Below are 19844 nucleotides of genomic sequence, written 5' to 3'. Positions count from 1 at the left end.
GCCATCTTTGTTCTGGCAAAATACAGGGTGGGGCAGTTAGGGAGCAAACCCCCCTCCCAATCTGGTGCTGAAGTGACTTCAAAGCAATACAGTGGTACTTCGGGTTAAGAACTTAATTCGTTCTGGAGGTCTGTTCTTAACCTGAAACTGTTCTTAACCTGAAGCACCACTTTAGCTAATGGGGCCTCCTGCTGCTGCCGTGCCGCTGGAGCATGATTTCTGTTCTCATCCTGAAGCAAAGTTCTCAACCCGAGGTACTATTTCTGGGTTAGCGGAGTCTGTAACCCGAGGTACCACTGTACCTTGCAATCTACAGCAGGATGCCCTCTCTGGAATTTGTCACACAGGCACACACACACACACACTCACACACACACAGACACATGAATTTGTAAATCTGTGTGCTTGGCTAGGTAAAGGGACCCCTGACCATTAGGTCCAGTCGCGGATGACTCTGGGGTTGCGGCGCTCATCTTGCTTTACTGGCCGAGGCGTACAGCTTCCAGGTCATGTGGCCAGCATGACCAAGCCGCTTCTGGCAAACCAGAGCAGCGCACGGAAACGCCATTTACCTTCCTGCCGGAGCGGCACCTATTAGTCTACTTGCACTTTGACGTGCTTTCGGACTGGTAGGTTGGCAGGAGCAGCGACCGAGCAACAGGAGCTCACCCTGTCACAGGGATTCGAACCACCGACCTTCTGATCGGCAAGCCTTAGGCTCTGTGGTTTAGACCACAGTGCCACCCGTGTCCCTTGTGTGCTTGGCTACCCAAGAGCTTAAATACATGATCTTCCACACACCCTTTCAAACACATGGATTTGGAAAGGATCCCTAACTTGGCAGAGAGAGGGGGGGGGCAATACAGGACAAAACTATCAATACAGGACCTCACATTTTACATTGGAATACGGGACAATCCTGTATTATTCAGGACAGGTGGAAACCCAACAGGCACCATTAGTATATGTACAAAATAGCTCAACACCCTGCTCCCTCCCAACGCAGCTTGTTCCTAAGCAAAGTATTCCAAGCAGCAATGAGAAGGCAACTTCATACATTTATCCTGAAATCTCCTCTCTTGGGAAATGGCAAGAAATAAACTCTTTCCCCTAACCCAGCCTTTATTCTTACGGATGGAGGGAATGGACAACTGGAGTGTTTGACTATGCTAATGAATGGGAGCCTGTGAAGGGAGGCAGACACCGCCCCCCCCCCAGCAGGAAGCTTGAGGCATAGACTTTTTTTCACCCACACCCAGAACAATCCTTGTTTTCACAGGTGAAACACTGAATGGAGCATTAACTCGCCAAGCCTTCCCAATGGGGTGGATTGCAATGGTTGATCATACCACACACATCGCTGACAGCTGCACTCAGGGGAAAGCAGAGAAGGAATCCAGTGAATCAAAGCTGTGTAGATTTATCTTCGGTAGCTTAGCTCTGAATCAAGCAATTCATACATTGCACATAATGAAAATTTTAAAAAATTAGGCTTTGCACTTAAAAAAAAAGAAATGAAATCTAAACCTAGAACGGATCATATAAATAAACGTTTGTGGATATTTGCTTATTTTGCAACAATACACGCTTTGTCGCTTGGTTTATTCTGAACCTGGCATTGATTCTCCTACTCTGCTATGAACCTATTAGTACAGACTCACGTACCATGGCAGGAAGAACTGTAGAGTTGGGATCTGGAGGGTCATCCAGTGCAACCCCTGTAATGCAAGAATCTCAGGCATCCACGACAGATGGCCGTCCAACTTCTGCTTTAAAATCCTCCAAGGAAGAAGAGTCCACCACCTTCAAGAGAGTCCGTTCCACTGTTGGACAGCTTTTGCCGTCAGAAAGCTCTTCCTGATGTTTCGTAGGAATCTCCTTTCTTGTTACTTGAAGCCACTGGTTCGAGTCCTACCCTCTGGAGCAAGAGAAAACAAGCTTGCTCCATCTTCCATGTGATGTATTTGATATATTTGAAGAGTGGTATGCACCATGGAGGCTTGCATTGATGTTTACCTACCACCATTGTCACCAACTTTCCCTCCCCTGATTTGCCCCTCCCCTTCTCCCAAACCAACCAGCCAGCTTACCTGAAGCTCTTTCTTTCGAATGACTGTTTTTTCCAACACTGATCATAGGAGTCATTGGACTTTTTGGGCCCGTGGACACGTCTGCAATCTGGAGATGCACCGCAATTGAGCACATGTTGCTTCATTGGCTACAAGAGAATACTTCTTTCAAGCCTAATTTCAACACAGGCAATCCATGACTTATGGCATAATAAAATAAGAAGTGTTTGCTGGATCAGGCCAATGGCCCCTCTAGTCCAGCATCCTGCACTCACAGTGGCCAGTCAAATGCCTGCTGGAAACTCGCAGGCAGGACCTGAGCACAAGATTATCCTACCCACCTGTGGTTTCCAGAAACTGGTATTCAGAAGCATTACAACCTCTCAATATGGAAGCAGAGCATAGCCATAATAGCTAGTAGTCACTGATCGTCTCATTCTCCATAAAGAGTGGTAAGAACGGTGAACTACTAGCTTACAAACGTGAACCAACCTCTGTTTTATTTAATGTCTCGCCAGCCACCTAGTGAATCTGCTGGTAGCACTTGATTTCTCTACTTTCTTTGACTTTGGGGCCACCAAATTTTGGCGCGCAATCCCTGGGGGATTTGCAAAGGAGGCAAATATTATTTGTATATACTAGGGATGCGGGTGGCACTGTGGGTTAAACCACAGAGCCTAGGACTTGCAGATCAGAAGGTCGGCGGTTCGAATCCCCCAACGGAGTGAGCTCCCATTGCTCAGTCCCAGCTCCTGCCAACCTAGCAGTTCGAAAGCATGAAATGCAAGGAGATAAATAGGTACCGCTCTGGCAGGAAAGTAAACGGCGTTTCCGTGCACTGCTCTGGTTCACCAGAAGCAGCTTAGTCATGCTGGCCACATGACCCAGAAGCTGTACACCGGCTCCCCGGCCAATAAAGCGAGATGAGCACCACAACCCCAGAGTCGGTCATGACTGGACCTAATGGTCAGGGGTCCCTTTACCTTTACTACTACTACTACTAATACTAATAATACATTTTATTTATATCCCGCCCTCCCCAGTCGAAGCTGGGGTCAGAGCGGCTAACAACAGTAAAAAAACACAGTTTACATAAAATCACAATCAGTTAATAGAAATATATTCTAAAATCAATTCATTCTAAAATTCAGAATCAAATTAATGGCAACCATTGGGCTAGAGTTCTATGAGGATTACAGAAGGAGGGGGTCAGACTGTGCCTTGGCCAAAGGTCTGGTGGAACAGCTCTGTCTTGCAGGCCCTGTGGAAAGATGTCAAGTCCCGCATGTGAGGTTGTCGAAAACATTCACAATACCTTGGATCCCAAATGTCTTGCGATTCAAACATTTTGGCTCTGCGTGTTCCGGTTTGCGAACATTCTTTGGAACCCACTTCCGCAGCTTCCGATTGGCTGCAGGAGTTTCCTGCAGCCAATCAGAAACCGTACCTTGATTTCCAAATGATTTGGAAGTCGAACGGACTTTTGGAATGGATTCTGATCGAGTTCCGAGGTACCACTGTATTTAAATTAATATTGTTAATGTGCAAGCATTTAAAAATAAAATTAATATCAGTACAAATCGAGCACACCTGACAGTGCCAAATCACATTCTTTTGGGGCTCCGAACAACCTAGAGTGATAACACTGGGAGTATTAAAAAACATCTCCTGTATTCCCTGGAAAGGCGGAGGGAAACGGAAGTATTACATAGGTGTGTCAAGGAAGGGCAGGGCACTTTTGGGAAGACAACAAATGCTCCGCTTCTCAGCAGCAGATCCAAGTTGACAAGCTGCTTCCTGACTCCCAAAATCCAGGTGATGCAATCAGCATCACAGCTGGTGCAAAGGCAAACCACACTCATTAAAACCAATTTGAGGCATTTTGGAGCCACCTGAGACATGACGTCAGGTGGGACCCATGGCCAGCTTCTCACATGATGGTTTCCAGGTTTCTGAGACTTGTAGATACCATGGATCTGTATGCACAAAACCGTTTTTATTTATTCATTTGTTAATTTGTTTGCTCATTGTTTATATTTATAGACTACTTACTATCTGAAATATCTCAAAGCATTTTACAATAGATAAATACCAATGTGCATCTCTCTGTAAGAGTGCAGAAATACATATATATGAGCACACCCGAAGTATTTTCTCACAGACGCTGATGTGACTGTGGCTTTTAAGTGCATTCAAAAGAACGAAAACATGGCACGCCAACAACGCTATCATTGAGCAACACGGGGAATGCCCAACGTTTAATTAAGAGCACAAATTCTATGACCAATGTAAAGGTCTCATGCAAGCAACAGAAATGACACGAGGTCCAGATTGAGAGATACGTATATAATTAGGTGATTCTGGAAGATCAGAGCATTAGCAGGAACACAGTCAGAATGCCGTCTCTGTTTTCATTAGTGACAGGAAACTTTTAATCCAAGCCTGGCGTCTTCCTGTGCATGACTCTGTTAAAGGAGGTACCAAACAGGCCTGTCATCTACGCAGGCCAGGTGCACTTTGCAGATGAAGATGAACAACTTCCATATTTAGGGCCATGCACGTTATGTGCTTTAATTTTTTTAAAAAAAGAACTAATTATTTCCAAGACCGGCTCTACCATTAGGTAAAGTGAGGCAGCTGCCCCAGGTGGCAGATACTTGGGAGGCAGTATTTGCACTTCCCTAGCTGTTGCCCTTCAGCCCAGGGCATTCACACCCACCTGAGCTAGTGTCCTGGTGGTGCTGATGCTGGCTTGTTGCTGGCCTGGCTTGGCTGTCACTTAGTCACCCAATGTGTTACAGAAAGTACTGAGGTCCAGTGGCCTGGTGCCTGCCCTTAACAATACTGAAAGAGTGCAGCAAATATGGGGGCATTATAGTAGCAGTGGCATGTGAATGGTGCTCAGGGACTGCCTGAGTCCTTGGGTCATGAAGATTCTAGGCTGCTCATTGTTCTGCCTCAAACTGTGTAGGTATCTCCACCAATCAGCATCCCTGGGAATAGGGAATCAGTGCTTGGTCCGAAGGGCTGTTTGCTCAAGCCCCATCGCTACTGGCACAAATGGGGAGGAATTTGCTTCTTTTGGATGGAATGTGAAGAGGGAATGTATTGAGTCTACAGCCGGGATGGTTTGCAGGGAGATGGGGCTTCTACCACCTGGAACTGGCCTTATTTCCCCCAGAGCAGTCATGTGCTCTCCCACCTTGAGTTAATGGTGGAGGCTATGGCTGGTGGCCCTTCATGGGGTCTGAGTGGAAATTTCTTAGTGGACCCTGAAAAGACCATGTGGTCCATCTTTTCCAACAAATTCTCACTGTTTCAACTTCCTTCCTTTGGACCGTTTGAGAAAAGTTGGGAACAAAGTATTATTTTAAAGAAATTTTTGAGGGGCCAATGTGCATGTGCTTGTGACTACCTGATGTAAGTAATGAGGTGACTGTGGGACTTCACTCATCATTTTTAGGCAGGTTTACAACATCCTGCTTGTACTTGCAGCATTGCAGCATTCAGTGAAGAAAGGATTCCAACCTACAGATATTCCTAGCAAGACCACATGACTATGGACCATAGAAGCCTGTCTTCAAAGAAACCCAGGACACTGCAAGTGGATTTTGTGTTGTGTGCGTGTGTGTGTGTGTGATGGTCCTACAATTGTTCTTATTATGAATTCCATTTATAGATAGCTTACTATCTGTAGATCTCAAAGCACTTTACAGTATTGTGTGTGTGTATATCATGGGTAGGCAAACTAAGGTCCAGGAGCCGGATCCAGCCCAATCGCCTTCTAAATCCAGCCTGTGGACGGTCCAGGAAGCAGCTTGTTTTTACATGAGTAGAACGTGTGCTTTTATTTAAAATGCATCTCTGGGTTATTTGTGGGGCACAGGAATTCGTTCTTTTTCTTCTTCTTCAAAATATAGTCTGGCCCCCCACAAGGTCTGAGGGACAGTGGACCAGCCCCCTGTTGAAATAGTTCACTGATCCCTGCTGTATATTGTAGTATGCCTATAACATACAAGGATGAGGAACCTGTGGCCAGCTATTGTTGGACTCTCATCTGCCTCAGTCAACATGGCCAGTGGTCAAACACCCTTCCATGAGGCAGAAACAAGCTTTAAACACCAAACCCCTTTATTTAAGCAGGCATAGGAGCCACCTTGTAAGGGCCAAGGTCCCTTTGGCCTCCCCAATACAATATTTGAGGGGACCATCCCCCCCAGAGTTGATGGGCATTGCCATTCAAATGGTGTGCGTGTGTGTGTGCCATGTCATGTGACTGATTATATGGGGCAGGGCTTACCTGCCCCCCATATTTTATTCAAGTTGGCACCCCTGTAAGCAGGCATTCCCAGCCTCCTAAGATTTACCACATTGTTCTATTATTTATTGGTATTTAACTGGTTTTTTATTGATGGGTTTTGTGGTTTTGCTGATATGTTTATTTGCATTTTTTGGTTTTAAATGTTGTGTTTGCATTTTTACTTTTTAAAATTAAATTATCTCACCATGTTCTATGTAAATCTCTTATTGATTTTGAACAGTATATAAATATTATTGATGATGATGATATACACACACACAAAGTAAAATAAAACCAATGTCAAATAATTTACATTAAAAAATTAAAGATACATAAGCAATATTCATATTGACAATACCAACATGAAGTCAAAGAGCACTGCAAGGCAGCAGAATGTACAAAATAAAACACACTACAGTATTCAGACAACCACTTACTCCCACCATCCACTTTTAGAACATAAACAGGGCTTTTCTTCAGGTCTGAGGGCCTTGGCCCCTAAGGGTCTCTCAGCAAATCCCACTAAACACTGTGCACCATGTAGTATTGAGCTGACTATTTCACTCTATATCTGAGGATCATTTTAATTAGAAATGCTACGTAGTGATTCACATGCTTCTTCGGGGGGGGGGGAGGAAGGCATGTGCTGTGCTATTGAGCTATAGCCTATCCCACCTTGTGGCTGTTTAGTTCTCTCTCTCTCACTCTCTCTCTCTGTCTTTTTGAAAACATCACAATCACCAGGTATTAACTTGAATATAGGAAGTCCTGGTTCTTTTACAACATGAGCCCTGCCCTGGTACCATTCCCAGGGGTGAGTTTTCCTCACGTGCTGGAAGGAGCTATAATCCGGGTGTGACTCAGGAGAATTCTTTGAAGTTTGGGTGTTTATACAGGTGCATTACAGGTGTCAACACCCACAGGCCCGGCTAGAACAACACATGCAATCTATAAAGATGGTGCAATGCAATTATTTTCAAGGGCCTGAAAAGTTTGATGCTGCTGATATTAAGTATGAGGTAGATGGGGAGACATATAATCTTAACCCTACCCACGCATCTGTTTAAATACAAGTCTTGTTCTATTCTAAGCGTTCACATCCGATTCCTGAAGGCACCATGAAGACACTGACTGTCCTTCTCCTTGTGGGGTTTCTGGCCCTTTGGACCGAATTACCCTCTGCAACTTGTTACAGAATAGGTAGGTAAGATGCGAAAAAGTTGAAAGGCGATTCTGGAATACAGGACAGGGGAAAAAACATTTGGAGTAGCTAAAGCTGGGTTATCGGTAGTTATATCCACAAAGCCATTTCAGGGCAAGTAACTTTGTCCTGAGATAAACAGGACTTGGTCCTGCAGAAGAGAGAAACGGAATTCACGCTGTCTTGCTATATAATATTTTTGTAAGGGAAAAATTTGTCATGCTGTAGTTTGTGTGGCTGCCAGTAGGCGGCAGTGTGAGCTGCAGCATGAGCAAGCAGAGCAGGAATGGCAGGCAACAATAACAGAGACGACAGCCCCCAATATAATTCTGCACATGTTTGCTTTGCAGCTATACAGTGGTACCTCGCAAGACGAAAAACGTGCAAGACGAAAGAGTTTTCCGTTTTTTGAGTCATTCTGCAAGACGAATTTCCCTATGGGCTTGCTTCACAAGATGAAACGTCTTGCGAGTTCTTGCGAGTTTGTTTCCTTTTGCTTAAAGCTGCTAAGCCGCTAAGCCGTTAATAGCCGCTAAGCCGCTGAGCCGCTAATAGCCGCTAAGCCGCTAATAGCCGTGCTTCGCAAGACGAAAAAACCGCAAGACGAAGAGACTCGCAGAACGGATTAATTTCGTCTTACCACTGTACGTTACTGAACTCTGTGAGTTCAATGGGACTTATTTACAGGTAGTAAATGTGCATAGAACTGCAGCCTTTTCAGGGCAAACATATGTTTGTCTATACCCAGAACTTGAGTTGAATAAGACTACAGAGTGTGTGAAAAATTGTAGCCTGAGAAGTAAGTCACATTGAGCATAGTGGGAGTAAGAGCAAGCATGTATATAGGACAGCATTGCAATGCTAATAATACTAATAATATCAATACTACTACTACTAATAATATAAATAAATAAATTCATGCTACCTTCAATTAAACAGAGCTGGTGGTATGGTGGCCACTCTTAGGCACTCTGGAGAAGGTTGCCAGTGGGCATGGACAGAGTTTTGTAGTTTGCATAAGGGATACAGAAAGCCAAGAGCAATTCTTAATTCTCTCTAAAACTATACTGTATTTTTTTTTTGTGAGGACATGATTGAATTCCATTTATTTAAGTATACAATACAGATTGGAATGTTGTGAAAAAGGTAGCAGTGTAGCAGAGCACATGTGACAAAGACTCAAGTCACCAAAAGTGATGGATTGTTTTTTAATGAGAAATAATTGTTTATGTTGTTTATTTTTTATATTTTTTAATTTTAGTATTTTTAGACTGCTTTGACATATGCTTTAAACAAATAGAAGTGCTGAACAAACCACATACAGTATCAATATCTATATCTTCTATCTATCTATCTATCTATCTATCTATCTATCTATCTATCTATCTATCTCTATCTACCATAGCTTACCATGTTGCTGGCAACTTTGCATCTTTAGAAATAGGCAACATTTTTTTGATTCTCACATCTTGGGAGAATCATGTGATCACAATGACAACTGTAATTTCCTTTTCTTACAAATGAAATGTTTAGCTGGAAACATCTTAAAAGAGATAAACGAACCATTCATTATTTATATAGAACTTAAATTGTAAATTCCTTTGTGTGTCTCATTTATCTTCACAAAATAGTGACTTGAAAGATTCCCCTGTCTTACAGAGTTAGTTACTGACTCTGAGAAATTGGGCACTTTCAGACATGCTGTTTATTAACACAGATTTGGCTGGCGTCCCATCACTTTTCTAACAGCAAAAAATGGACGGAAGAAACGTGTTGGAAATTTTCACTGGAAAGTTATCCTTTAGCAACATTTCCCAGGGTTTCTGGCCTACATAAGATTTGGATAGATGGGGAACCTATAAAATACATGTGGAAAGAATGCAGGATAGTGGGCTCTTGCATGCCTAAAATGTGAGCTTCCTAATTATAAATTCAAATGCAAATTTTGCTATGGATAACATGGCTGCACTATAGTCAATAGAATAGTGCGTAAAAGTTCATATTTTGATGTTCAGATGCTGTTCTTTTTTATTTTTGTGCTCTTTTTATTGTAATTATTAGTATGTTTTGGTGGATCACACTCATACACACAAACTCATATAAAATTGTAATTCTATTAATGTTTAACTGTTTTTAATGACTGCTTCCCCTCTCCCATGCTTTTGCCTGTCAGAGAAAAAGGTGGGTAGTAGCAGTAGCAGTAGCAGCAGCAGCAGTAGTAGTAGTAGTAATGATAATAATAATGATAATGATAATAATAATAATAATAATATTTCAGGGATGTGTCCAGGAAATCCATTTCGGTGCTCCATGCCAGGAATTAGTCGTTGCAGGAGTAACTATGACTGCCCACGTAACCTCCAGTGCTGCAACTACAGATGTGCCAGGGTCTGCAGAGCTCCATCACCAGGTATATTCATCAATGGCTGACATTTCAAGGTACAATTTCTTAGAGCATGCATATTATCGGAAACAGGGAAGGGGGAAACCAGTTTGTGCAAGATGTACCACCATTGCACACCTTATTCTCTGGGGCAGCCTAAGTGTCTAAGCTCTGCCATTCGAAAGGATATTAATGGGTGTATATATAGGTGCAACAATATATTCCATAAAATATGAACCGGTGCCAGGAGTGGGTCAGTAATAAAACACCCAGTGTCAGTGAAGTTGACTCTTTATTCAAAGAAACCCAAACAGGCCTAGTGATCACAGGAACTCTTCCCAGTAGGTCTTGCCCCAAGAAGGCAGTTGCAAGGACTGGAGGTCCCTGCCGTCCCACTCCTCTCTAAGATTCCTCCCCCAGTTCCTTCCCCAGCAGCCCAAGCCTTCGTCTTGTCTCTGTTCTGCCCTCTTCATTCCTCTGGGTGTTCTGGGAGACCATGAGGAAGGGGAGCTGGTCACAGCAGAAGGGGAAGACTCTGTGGCTTCTTCAGGGCCGTCTTACCCATAGGTGCTAGGGGTGCGGGGCACCTGGGTGCCGGGCTCTCAGGGGTGCCAGGCCGAGAGTCCGGGGCCTGAGAGTTGAATCCAGTGAAGAGCCCTCCTGTTGGTCAGAGCGCCTCAGTGGGCTCTTCTGCTGTGGGCGGCTTTGAGCTGCGAGTTCAGGGGCAACCGAGCCAGCAAGACGCTGAGACAGCTGGCTGTCTCCGACCTCCTGCGCACCTGGGACTGGGCAACCGGGGGGGGGGGGGACTGAGCGGATCTTTGCACCCCGACGCCGCATATGCTTAAGTCAGCCCTGGGATTCTTCAGCAGCCTGTCTAATCTCTGTCTCCTGGCCCCCCTCCTCTCCCGCCTCTCAGTCTAGACTGCTCTCTGCCCCAGCCTCTTCTTGCTCACTAAGGCATGTTCCTTCTTCTGCTCCCAACACCCCCTCCTGCCAGCCTGCTCCTTGTCCCTCTGACCACATATGGGCATTCCACCATCAATCCCCTGGCTCTGAACCTTCTTCCTCGGGGAGTTCCCCAGCTGATACCCCCCCCACCATTTCTCTGCATCCAGCCCTTTTCTATGGGCCAGGTGGGAGGGACCTACTCAGAGTTCTCTCTATGAAGCAGATGTGTTTGGCTGTGAGTAGGAACAAGGTGTGTGTCTTTTTAATAATGAACTGCATCAATTCACCTTCCTTTTAACCCTCTGAGAGATGTGTAATGTTGGAGCTGGCATTTCTGGGCACCTGCCAAGGCCCACCCCTTGCAGGGGCACATTGCCAACCCCTGGAGACCCCTTGCTCTGCTCCCCCTACTCCTTGCTGTCACTGCCACTCGGGCAGCTCCTTGCTGCTCACTCAAACAAATGCCCTCTCTTACCATGCAAGCAATGATAAGAGCAAGCAGATAGGCAGCAGTGGTCATCTCTTACCTCTTGATTTTCCTGTGGACACTTGTGCCTAGAGGGGTAGTCAATATTTCACCACCCATTTGTAGGATGCCAACTGGATGGCCATTTCAAGGAAGTATAAAAGAAGAACAGCCACCATTTCCCCCACCCACCTGCCCATCCAGAGGTGCATGGGGGGGGGGAGCTAGCATTACTGCTCTGACTCTGGTTTGCTTCAGAGCAATGGTACTACCACATATTTGGAGAGACGCTGAGTCTGTAAAGTATACATAGAAAGTTGAACCAGATTGTCAGGTTTTGCAGGCTCAGGCTGCGAACTTGCTGATTACGCATTCAAATGTGGCTTTTGGTACAGCCAGTAGGGCTGCACAATAGTCAAAAGAAGTATTAGAATGCATTCATTAGCGTCTGAACGTTGGTTAACGATGCTCCTATTGTTCTTTCCCTCAGTGATATCTTGGTATTGCCCACGAAATCCATTTAGGTGCACTGTCCCAGGAATTGATCGTTGCAGAACTGACTATGACTGCCCAGGAAGACAAAGGTGTTGCTACTACAATTGTGCCAGGTCCTGCAGATAAGGTATCACCATCGACGGCTAAGGACATCCCTTGGACATCATCTTGATAGATGCAGGCAGGCCAAATGACCAAGGGGATGGGGCACCTGAGGAGCGGTTCCAGCATTTGGAACGTTTTAGTTTAGAGAAAAGATTAGTAAGAGGCAACACGATAGAAGTTTATAAAATTATGCATGGCATGGAGAAAGATTTGCTCCCTTTCTATCAACACGAGAACTTTTTTCACATTCATAAAAGCTGAATATTGCAAGATTTGGAACAGATAAAAGCAGTGCATTGTTGAACAATGGAACCCACTCCCATAAGGGGCAGCGATGGCCTCCAACTTGCAGGGGTGCCAGTTCCTGGGGGCCGAGCTGTTTTGGGGCCCCTCAATATCTTTTGGGAAGGGGCTGGAGGGCTCCCAATGTTGAGGGGGCAGAGGAGGCCGAGTGTGGGTCCAAGCATGGCGCAGCTCCAGTGGCCGGCTGCTTCCCTTTCTCCCCTGCTGCGGAGGGAAGGAGGGTCAAAGCAGCCTCCTGCCAGTGGCTGTGTCAGGAGGAGGGGCAGCCGCTGGCCATTGAAGCCGCACAACCACTGCATTCAGCTCTGCCCCTGGCTCCTCCCGACGCCCTGACATCAAGTGGACAATGCTGGGCCCAATTATGCCCTCACAAGCTGGCACCTCTTTGAAAGAGGAGCAGGCAAATTCATGGGGGGTAATGCTCTGTCTCCACAGAGGCAGTCTGCTTCTGAATGCAAGTTGCTGGAAACCACAGGAGGGAGAGAGCCTGAATAAGATACTGTATTTTTCGCTCCATAAGACACACCTTTTTCCTCTTAAAATCTAAGGGCAAATGTCTGTGCGTCTTATGAAGTGAAAGTGTGGTCCCTGGGGCTGGGGGGGAGGAAACCCGGACATCCCCCACCGCCAGCCCCACAAGCTCGGGGAGCAGCTTCCTGAGCTGCTTTTTGGGGCTGGGGGAGGAGTAAACCCAGGCTCCCCCCCCCCAGCCCCAACAAGCTCCTGAGCAGCTCTGGGGTAGCCTGTGAAGCCTCTGCAGGGCAGCAGAGAGCCTTCATCCCGCTGTCCTGGGGAGGCTTCGCGCGGCTATCCCTGGCTTTTGCGGGAGGTGGAGGAAGGGACAAAGCGAGGCTCTCTCACTTCCCCCACCTCCCGCAAAAGCCCCCAAGAGCCGCACTCCCTTTAAAGAGCTGTGTGGAGCGTGTGTGTGGCTCTTGGGGGCTTTTCCCCGAGGAGGGAGAAGGGCAGCCCATCAGTGACAGGCTGCCCTTCTCCCTCCTCTGGGAAAAGCCTGCAAGCGCCGCACACACGCTCCATGCGGCTCATGAAAGGGAGCGCTGAGCAAAGCCTGGGATGCATACAGGCTCTGCTCAGCCCTCCCTTTAAAGAATATTTTTTTCCTTGAATTCCCCCCCCCCAAAAAAAAAGTAGCTGCGCCTTATGGTCAGGTGCACCTTATGGAGCAAAAAATACAGTAGATGCTCTAGCCTTGCTTGTTGGTTCTCCACAGGCATCTATCTGGGTGGCCACCGTGAGAGCAAGATGCAGAACTAGATGGGCCGTTGTCCTGATCCCTCAGGCTCTTTGTCTTTCCCTGTGTTCAAGGTCTTATGATGGGCCTGGTGCAATCAGGGAAGCTGGGAGCCACAGGTTATCCCTATATACAAACAGTAATTGGTCCACTCAAATATATCGCCCTGTCAGTTTGGATTTTATTTTGATCTGACAAATGTATCAGAATTTGGCTACTGAGCGCCAGTGCAGGGCACTTCTCTCTAGGACACCAGAAAGGGCTAAGCTCTGTGCTTTAAATGGACATTTATATGTCTGACAAATGAGGACATAACATGGTAAGATATTCAAAATGCTAAGATTCCCAATTATAAGGATTTAGAAGGAGGGACCTACTCTGAGTTCTCTCTTCCAGGGAGGTAAGGACAACAACAGGCGGGAACATTTTAGGAATTTTCTCCAAGGCTGGGAGTGAGGAGGTACAATTGACTAGGATTATTTTGTTCTCTGTCACCAACCTTGTTGTTTTCCGTCTCCTTTTCCCATCCAGAATAACATCCTGTTGATGTGCCTGAAATGCAACACCTGTGCCTGAAATTCGCCCAATTATTCATCTTTTCATCATGCAGGGAAACCACTTTCTACCCAACTGAATGCAAATAAAGGGTTTATCTGACTGAGTCAGAGTAGATCCATTTAAACCAGTTGACTTTTGTTAGTAAATCAAATTATTTTTGTGGGTCCGCTCTGAGTATGACTTAGTTGAATACCACCAACAGTCTTTTGTTTTTGTTGTTGGCATTTCTCATCTGAGTCTCAGGACATCATGTGGAAGGAGAACAGAAGTGAAGGAACATGTTTTTACTTGTTACCTAAAATATTGGTGGTCAGCTATAACGTCTCCTTGGAGATTTTCTTGAATGGGCCACATATTGACCAAGAAGCTCAGATGAAACAGGAGCATTTCTGTACATTCATCTATTGGACTATAAAAACAGACCTTGCTCTTGTGATTGACAGTGAAGAAGTCATAATCTGCAGCAAAATGTGTTATATAATAGGTTATGGGCTATTGGTTATTTAAATTGAATATACAACTTCTAACACAGAGCAAGCTTCCAGATTCATCCCAGTGGGTGAGAAACTCCATGTGGTTATAACTCTGACAGCTTATTTCCAGTTCCTGCATCAGTCTGGGAAATTTTTATGCAACAAGAAATTACCTTGCAACACTAGTATTTACAAACACCGTCATCACAAAATAGGAAGCTTTCCTCCTGTGGATCCAGGACTCATTTATCTCTCTCTCTCTTTGAAACTATAAATGAAAAAGTCATACAATTACACTTGCAGAAGAAATAAATGCATATGGTTCAAATTGTATATGCAAATTGTTATTCCAGTCTGGAAGAGCTGCAATCTATATTATTTTATATTGCTCTATTTCAATTGGAGATTTCCCCAAAATAGCAGCACATCTGTTGCAGTACAGGAACTACACAACCAGTTCTGAAGGGTGAAAATTCCAGGTAGCCTGACCTTGCAAGTTGCTAGATCTCAATGGAGAGAATCTTGGGGCCTGGACACACTTTCATTCACTTTCGTTTTCTTAGGATTTGCATCAGATCAGTAGCACAGGCTCAAAAGCTTTTCATTTACATTGGTACCTTGTTTTGAATCCGGGATCTGTTCTGGAGCCCTGGACGCTCGACAAAGCACCACTCTGCGCACACACGCGGAGCGGTTTGGGTTTGTGCGCATGTGCGAGTGGCAAACCTGGAAGTAACCCATTCCGGTACTTCCGGGTTTGCCATGGATGTTGGTGGAAATGGACAGTCGACGGGGTGACGTTCGCGGAGGTATTACTGTATATTGCGACACAGAAATAGGAAAAACCACTGTATCACAACAAATTAAAAACCCCTTAAAACCCCAATAGAAATTTGTTCCTCTCCTGATCTGATCCTTTTTCGGATTCTTGAATGGAAAAAGCTTTCCACACTTTCCCTTGTGGTCCATTGTGCGAGTGCTCTGCTTTCTCCTCCTTCATCTCCACCCTTTCTGTCTCAGCCCATGCCTTGAGTAAAATTTACCAGTTGTCTCTGGAGCTGCGCTGGTCTCTACCCAACACTATTGTTTTTTATTTTAAAAATGTGTCCCCCTCTTGCACTCTTATGGGAACTGCAAACAACTACACATATGAGAGCATAAGCAGTTTTCCTTTCCAGTGCCAATGTGTGTCAGCTGTGTGACCACAATGCAAAAGTTGAGAATGACTGGGGAACGTACACCATCCAAATTGCCCCCCTTCCTTGACAGTGGCTGCTTCTTCTTCTTCTTCCTCCTCCTCCTCCTCTTCTCTGATCACTTGTGGTCTTAAACATAGTCTTAACAGTGAGTCTGTAAGTGACTGTGGAGACCAATTCTGGATCCACATGTCCTTCCGCAGTGGGGACATAGGTGTCCAGGTGGGAGTTGATCACGGTGAGGGGTTGCCACGCCTCCCTTTCTCTTAGCATGTTTCTCCCTTTCGTCCAGAGTTTGAATGTCTTCAAAGCCCATGACACCTTTGGTAAAGGCTGTTCTCCAACTGGAGCGCTCGCAGGCCAGTGTTTCCCAGTTGTCAATGTTTATATATTCCATGTTCCAAAGTTCAATGGTCTTTTACAACTGCCGGGTGGTGGCCGCACTGGGCGTGGTAATCCAGTCAGGGGGAAAGGGAGGCAGACTATGTTTAGGGCACCTTTTCTAGCCCCTCCCCCTTTTCAGGGAGAGGAGAGTGTATCCTAAATAGGACTGCTCAGTCATGGATATAGCTGCTGAGCTGCTCAACTGCCTCATTCCTTGAGTCGGAGCCACTGAATCTGTATCCACCACCCATGTGCCGGTTCATGACTAGGGGCTTCCAGATTTCACAATCCTGCCCCCATGACCAGGGGAGCAGAGAAAGGGTAGGGCAAGAAGGAAGAAAAACAGAAGTGATGGACAGAGTATCACATGTTATCAGGGATGCCTCCTTGAAATAATGAGCAGTAAGTTGTGGCAAGAGGACCTAGAATCCTGGACAAAACTTGTGGATGGCCCAGGACAAAACTAATCTGCAGCGTGACAAGCGGAAGAAAACAAAGCACAAATGGAAGTGTGGATAAAACTTCAGTCCATAATTACCACCACCAGAGGGCAGACAGGAACTATTGGCTAGATTTGTGAAAGTTACCCAATTCTCTTAAAAAAACAAAAAATAAACCTTCAGCTCTCTATGACTGTTAAAGGTCTCTTCCAGACAACCTGTTTATTGAGAATTCATTCTGCTTTCTTATAGGGTGGTCCTGCTAAGCAATTTTCCTGCACATTTCTCTATCACCTACCTCTCTACAAAAAGGCGGATTTTTGTTGAAAGTGTGTTTCCCCCCGCAATAATGCCAAATCCACTTTAACTGTTCAACCTGCATTTGCCAGGAGTTTAAATCCCACCTGCAAACCCATTTGTGTGAGTACAGTCAGGACAGTACAACAAATTCCAATACATTGGTACCTCATGTTACGGTCGCTTCAGGTTACATACTGTCAGAGCTGCCCCTAGGTCCCAGCTCACAGAGGACCAATGCCAGGCTGTCGTTATGTACAAAAGTCTTTATTGAGGCTCAGTTTCCATTTCAAAGCCGCAGCGCGCAGCTCTACGTCTTAAACCCTAGACCGGCGAAGTCCCGTCTGAATCTCCTCCCCTCTGACACCAGTTTAAGATCCTAGCCCTGCTCCACCTTTTCCGCTGCTTTCTCCTCCTCTGGGTCCTCCTGCCCGCTGGGGCATCCCCCTTTCTGGACTCTTCTGACACTGAGTCGCTTAGCTCCTCCCCCTGCCTCCGGCGGGCTTTAGGACCCGGTTCCCAATCCTCATTCTCTGCTGTCCCGTGCTCCTGTACATTTGAACTTGCCTCTCGCGCCAACCCAGTGACCTTCCTCCTGACCGTTACACTACTTCTGTCACTGCTTCCCTCTTCCGGGATACTGGCCGGATCTGACCTCCCCTCCGTTGTCTGACTCTCCGATGGAGGTGTGGTCAGCCCTGCCTTATCTTCTCTCCCTGGTGGGGAATCCACTGGCCCTGATACCTGGGACTCTTCCCCCCCACTATGCTCTGGTGGGGAAGCTGGTCCTGATTTCCAACTGCTGCTCTGGGAGTCCCTGCTGCCCCCTTGCTCCTGGGGTGTTCCCCTTGGGAACCCCCTTCCCCTGGCCACTGGCGCCCCCTTCTGTGAATCTTCCGATTCACTGGAGAGGCTCATGGAATCCCTCGGGCCACTGTCATCTTCTCCTACGCTGCCCTCAGATTCTTCCCCTTCGCTCTCCATCTCCCCTCTTCCCTGTGCTTCTGCTCCTGAACCCCTGACATCCATCCCCCCCTCGAAGCCCCCCTTCCCCCCTCCCCCTCTTCTGGTGTGGGTTCTGGGTGCTCCAGTGTTGTGGGGGTGAGTGCAGGATACAGTTCTTCCCCCGTGGTGTGCAGCCAGCCGGCTGGATCCGGCCAGTCCTCAATGGGCTCGTCGACGTCGATCTCCTCTGCTTCCATCTCTCTGCAGGTGTGCTCGAACCCCGGATCCTCCCCAACACGTCCATGACCCCCTCGCCCCCTGTCGCCTGGGGTGACGCTGCGTGCGAGGACCCACTCGGTAGTTCTCTGCGCCACCCCACCTCCGGTTGATAAGAGCCGCCTGTGCCAAACCCTGAGAGTGATCCCTCTGGGGAGCTAGTCTCTGGTGCCGTGTCCTCAGCTGATGAGAACCCCTGGAACGTGCTGGCTGAAAGTGTGGGTGTGAAAAGATATTCGTCGAAATAATCCGCCGGCATGGGCCTGTGTGGGAAAAGTGCATGGAACTCGTCTTTGAGGTAGTGCTCCTCCACCGCATAGTACGGTACCCAGCTGTTGGCGCTGGCCGGGGTACCTTCCCTGGCGAGGAGATATTCAACCCCCTCTTCCCCCCATCTCGAGTCCAAAATCTCCGTGACCTCATTGAGTGGCTCCACCCTCGGCGACCCCCCCTTCGTGGGTGCGTCTCTGAGCGGGCTTGTAGCTGTCTCTGGCGCCTGAAACCTGTGAGGTGCCTTGTAGGGCGTGAGCACTGATCTATGAAAGACCGGGTGCATTCTGGATCCCTCCGGGAGTGTCAACCGGAAGGCCACTGGGTTGATCTGTGCCTCGACCTGGTAAGGGCCCAGCTGCTTGTGTCCGAGCTTCTTCTTAGCTAACGATCTGGCCGGCACTGCCTGGGCTGCTAACCAGACCCAGTCCCCCACCCGGATGTCCTCCCCAACTCTCCTGTGTCTGTCTGCCTGCGTTTTGTAGGCTTGTTTTGCTAGCTCTAACTGCCTTCGGAGTTGCTCGTGGACCTCCTGTAACTCCGCTGCCAATGCCTCTGCTCCCTGTGGCTCCCCCTCCCCCACTTTCTGTAAACCCAGGAAGGTTCTGGGATGCCGCCCATTGTTGGCGAAGAACGGTGTCACCCCCGTGGACACGTGTTTCGTGTTGTTGTAGGCAAACTCAGCCAGCGGTAGGTAGTCCACCCAGGTCGAGGGCTGCTGATTCACGTAGCATCTCAGGTACTGCTGCATGACGGCGTTGACCCTCTCCGCTTGTCTGTTGGTCTGCGGGTGTCTTGCTGACGCTAGGTTGACCTTGACGTTCAGGATGCCCATCAGCTTCTGCCAGAAACTCGAGATGAACTGGCACCCCCGGTCGGACAGGATAGACCGCGGTAGGCCGTGCACCTTGAACACGTGGTCTATGAACAGCTTGGCGGTCTGCTCCGCTGTGGCCACCTTCGCGCAAGGAATGAAGTGGGCCATCTTGGTGAACAAGTCTACTACCACGAGTACTGCTGTTTTGCCCCTCGAGCTGGGCAGATCAGTGACAAAGTCCAGTGCCACCCTCTCCCACGGTTCGAGCGGGGTCTGTAGCGGTTCCAACAGTCCCGCCGGCGGTCTGTACACTGGCTTGGCCCTTTGGCATGTGTCGCACCTAGTGACGTAATCCGCGACTTCTCCCCGCATCTTGGGCCACCAAAAGTCTCTGGCTACTAATTTCACCGTCTTGTCCGTGCCGAAATGTCCGGCGCTGGGTGCGTCGTGTAACTGTTGCAGTACTCTCGCGCGGAGGTCGTCTCCCGGCACGTAGAGGGCCCCTTTGCGGATGAGCAGTCCGTCGCGTATCTGGAACTCGTCCTTCGCTGCGCCGCTTCGCACTTCCTCCATCTTGGATCGTGCGAAGGAATCTGTTTGCAGCGCGCGACGCACTGCTTCCAGGTCCACGGTGGCTGAAGCGCATGCCCACGCTTCGGGTGC

General features: G+C 47.4%; 2 protein-coding genes across 2 annotated transcripts in view; one reads left to right on the top strand and one right to left on the bottom strand.

Moving 5' to 3' along the window:
- The window catches only part of RBPJL (recombination signal binding protein for immunoglobulin kappa J region like), a 104112-nt gene that overhangs the window by 72895 nt on the left and 11373 nt on the right, over nt 1-19844 (bottom strand). The window lies entirely within an intron of this gene.
- Nucleotides 7414-14889, top strand: LOC307219337 (waprin-Enh1-like). Its single transcript, XM_079982456.1, has 4 exons — nt 7414-7569; nt 9849-9980; nt 11861-11992; nt 14057-14889. Exons 1-3 carry the CDS (start codon nt 7488-7490, stop codon nt 11989-11991), a joined length of 345 nt encoding a protein of 114 aa, XP_079838582.1. The 5' UTR covers nt 7414-7487; the 3' UTR covers nt 11992; nt 14057-14889.

Source organism: Podarcis cretensis (genome assembly GCF_951804945.1).
Source record: "Podarcis cretensis genome assembly, chromosome: 6".
In the NCBI taxonomy this organism is placed as follows: domain Eukaryota; kingdom Metazoa; phylum Chordata; class Lepidosauria; order Squamata; family Lacertidae; genus Podarcis; species Podarcis cretensis.
This window is presented reverse-complemented; position numbering and strand designations above follow the sequence as displayed.

What these genes read in the sequence shown, in the direction of transcription:
- LOC307219337 (XM_079982456.1), top strand. Translation starts at nt 7,488, where the DNA reads ATGAAGACACTGACTGTCCTTCTCCTTGTGGGGTTTCTGGCCCTTTGG. An exon ending in TGCAACTTGTTACAGAATAG is followed by an intron (nt 7,570 to 9,848) that starts GTAGGTAAGATG and finishes ATAATATTTCAG; the next exon opens with GGATGTGTCCAGGAAATCCA. An exon ending in CTGCAGAGCTCCATCACCAG is followed by an intron (nt 9,981 to 11,860) that starts GTATATTCATCA and finishes TCTTTCCCTCAG; the next exon opens with TGATATCTTGGTATTGCCCA.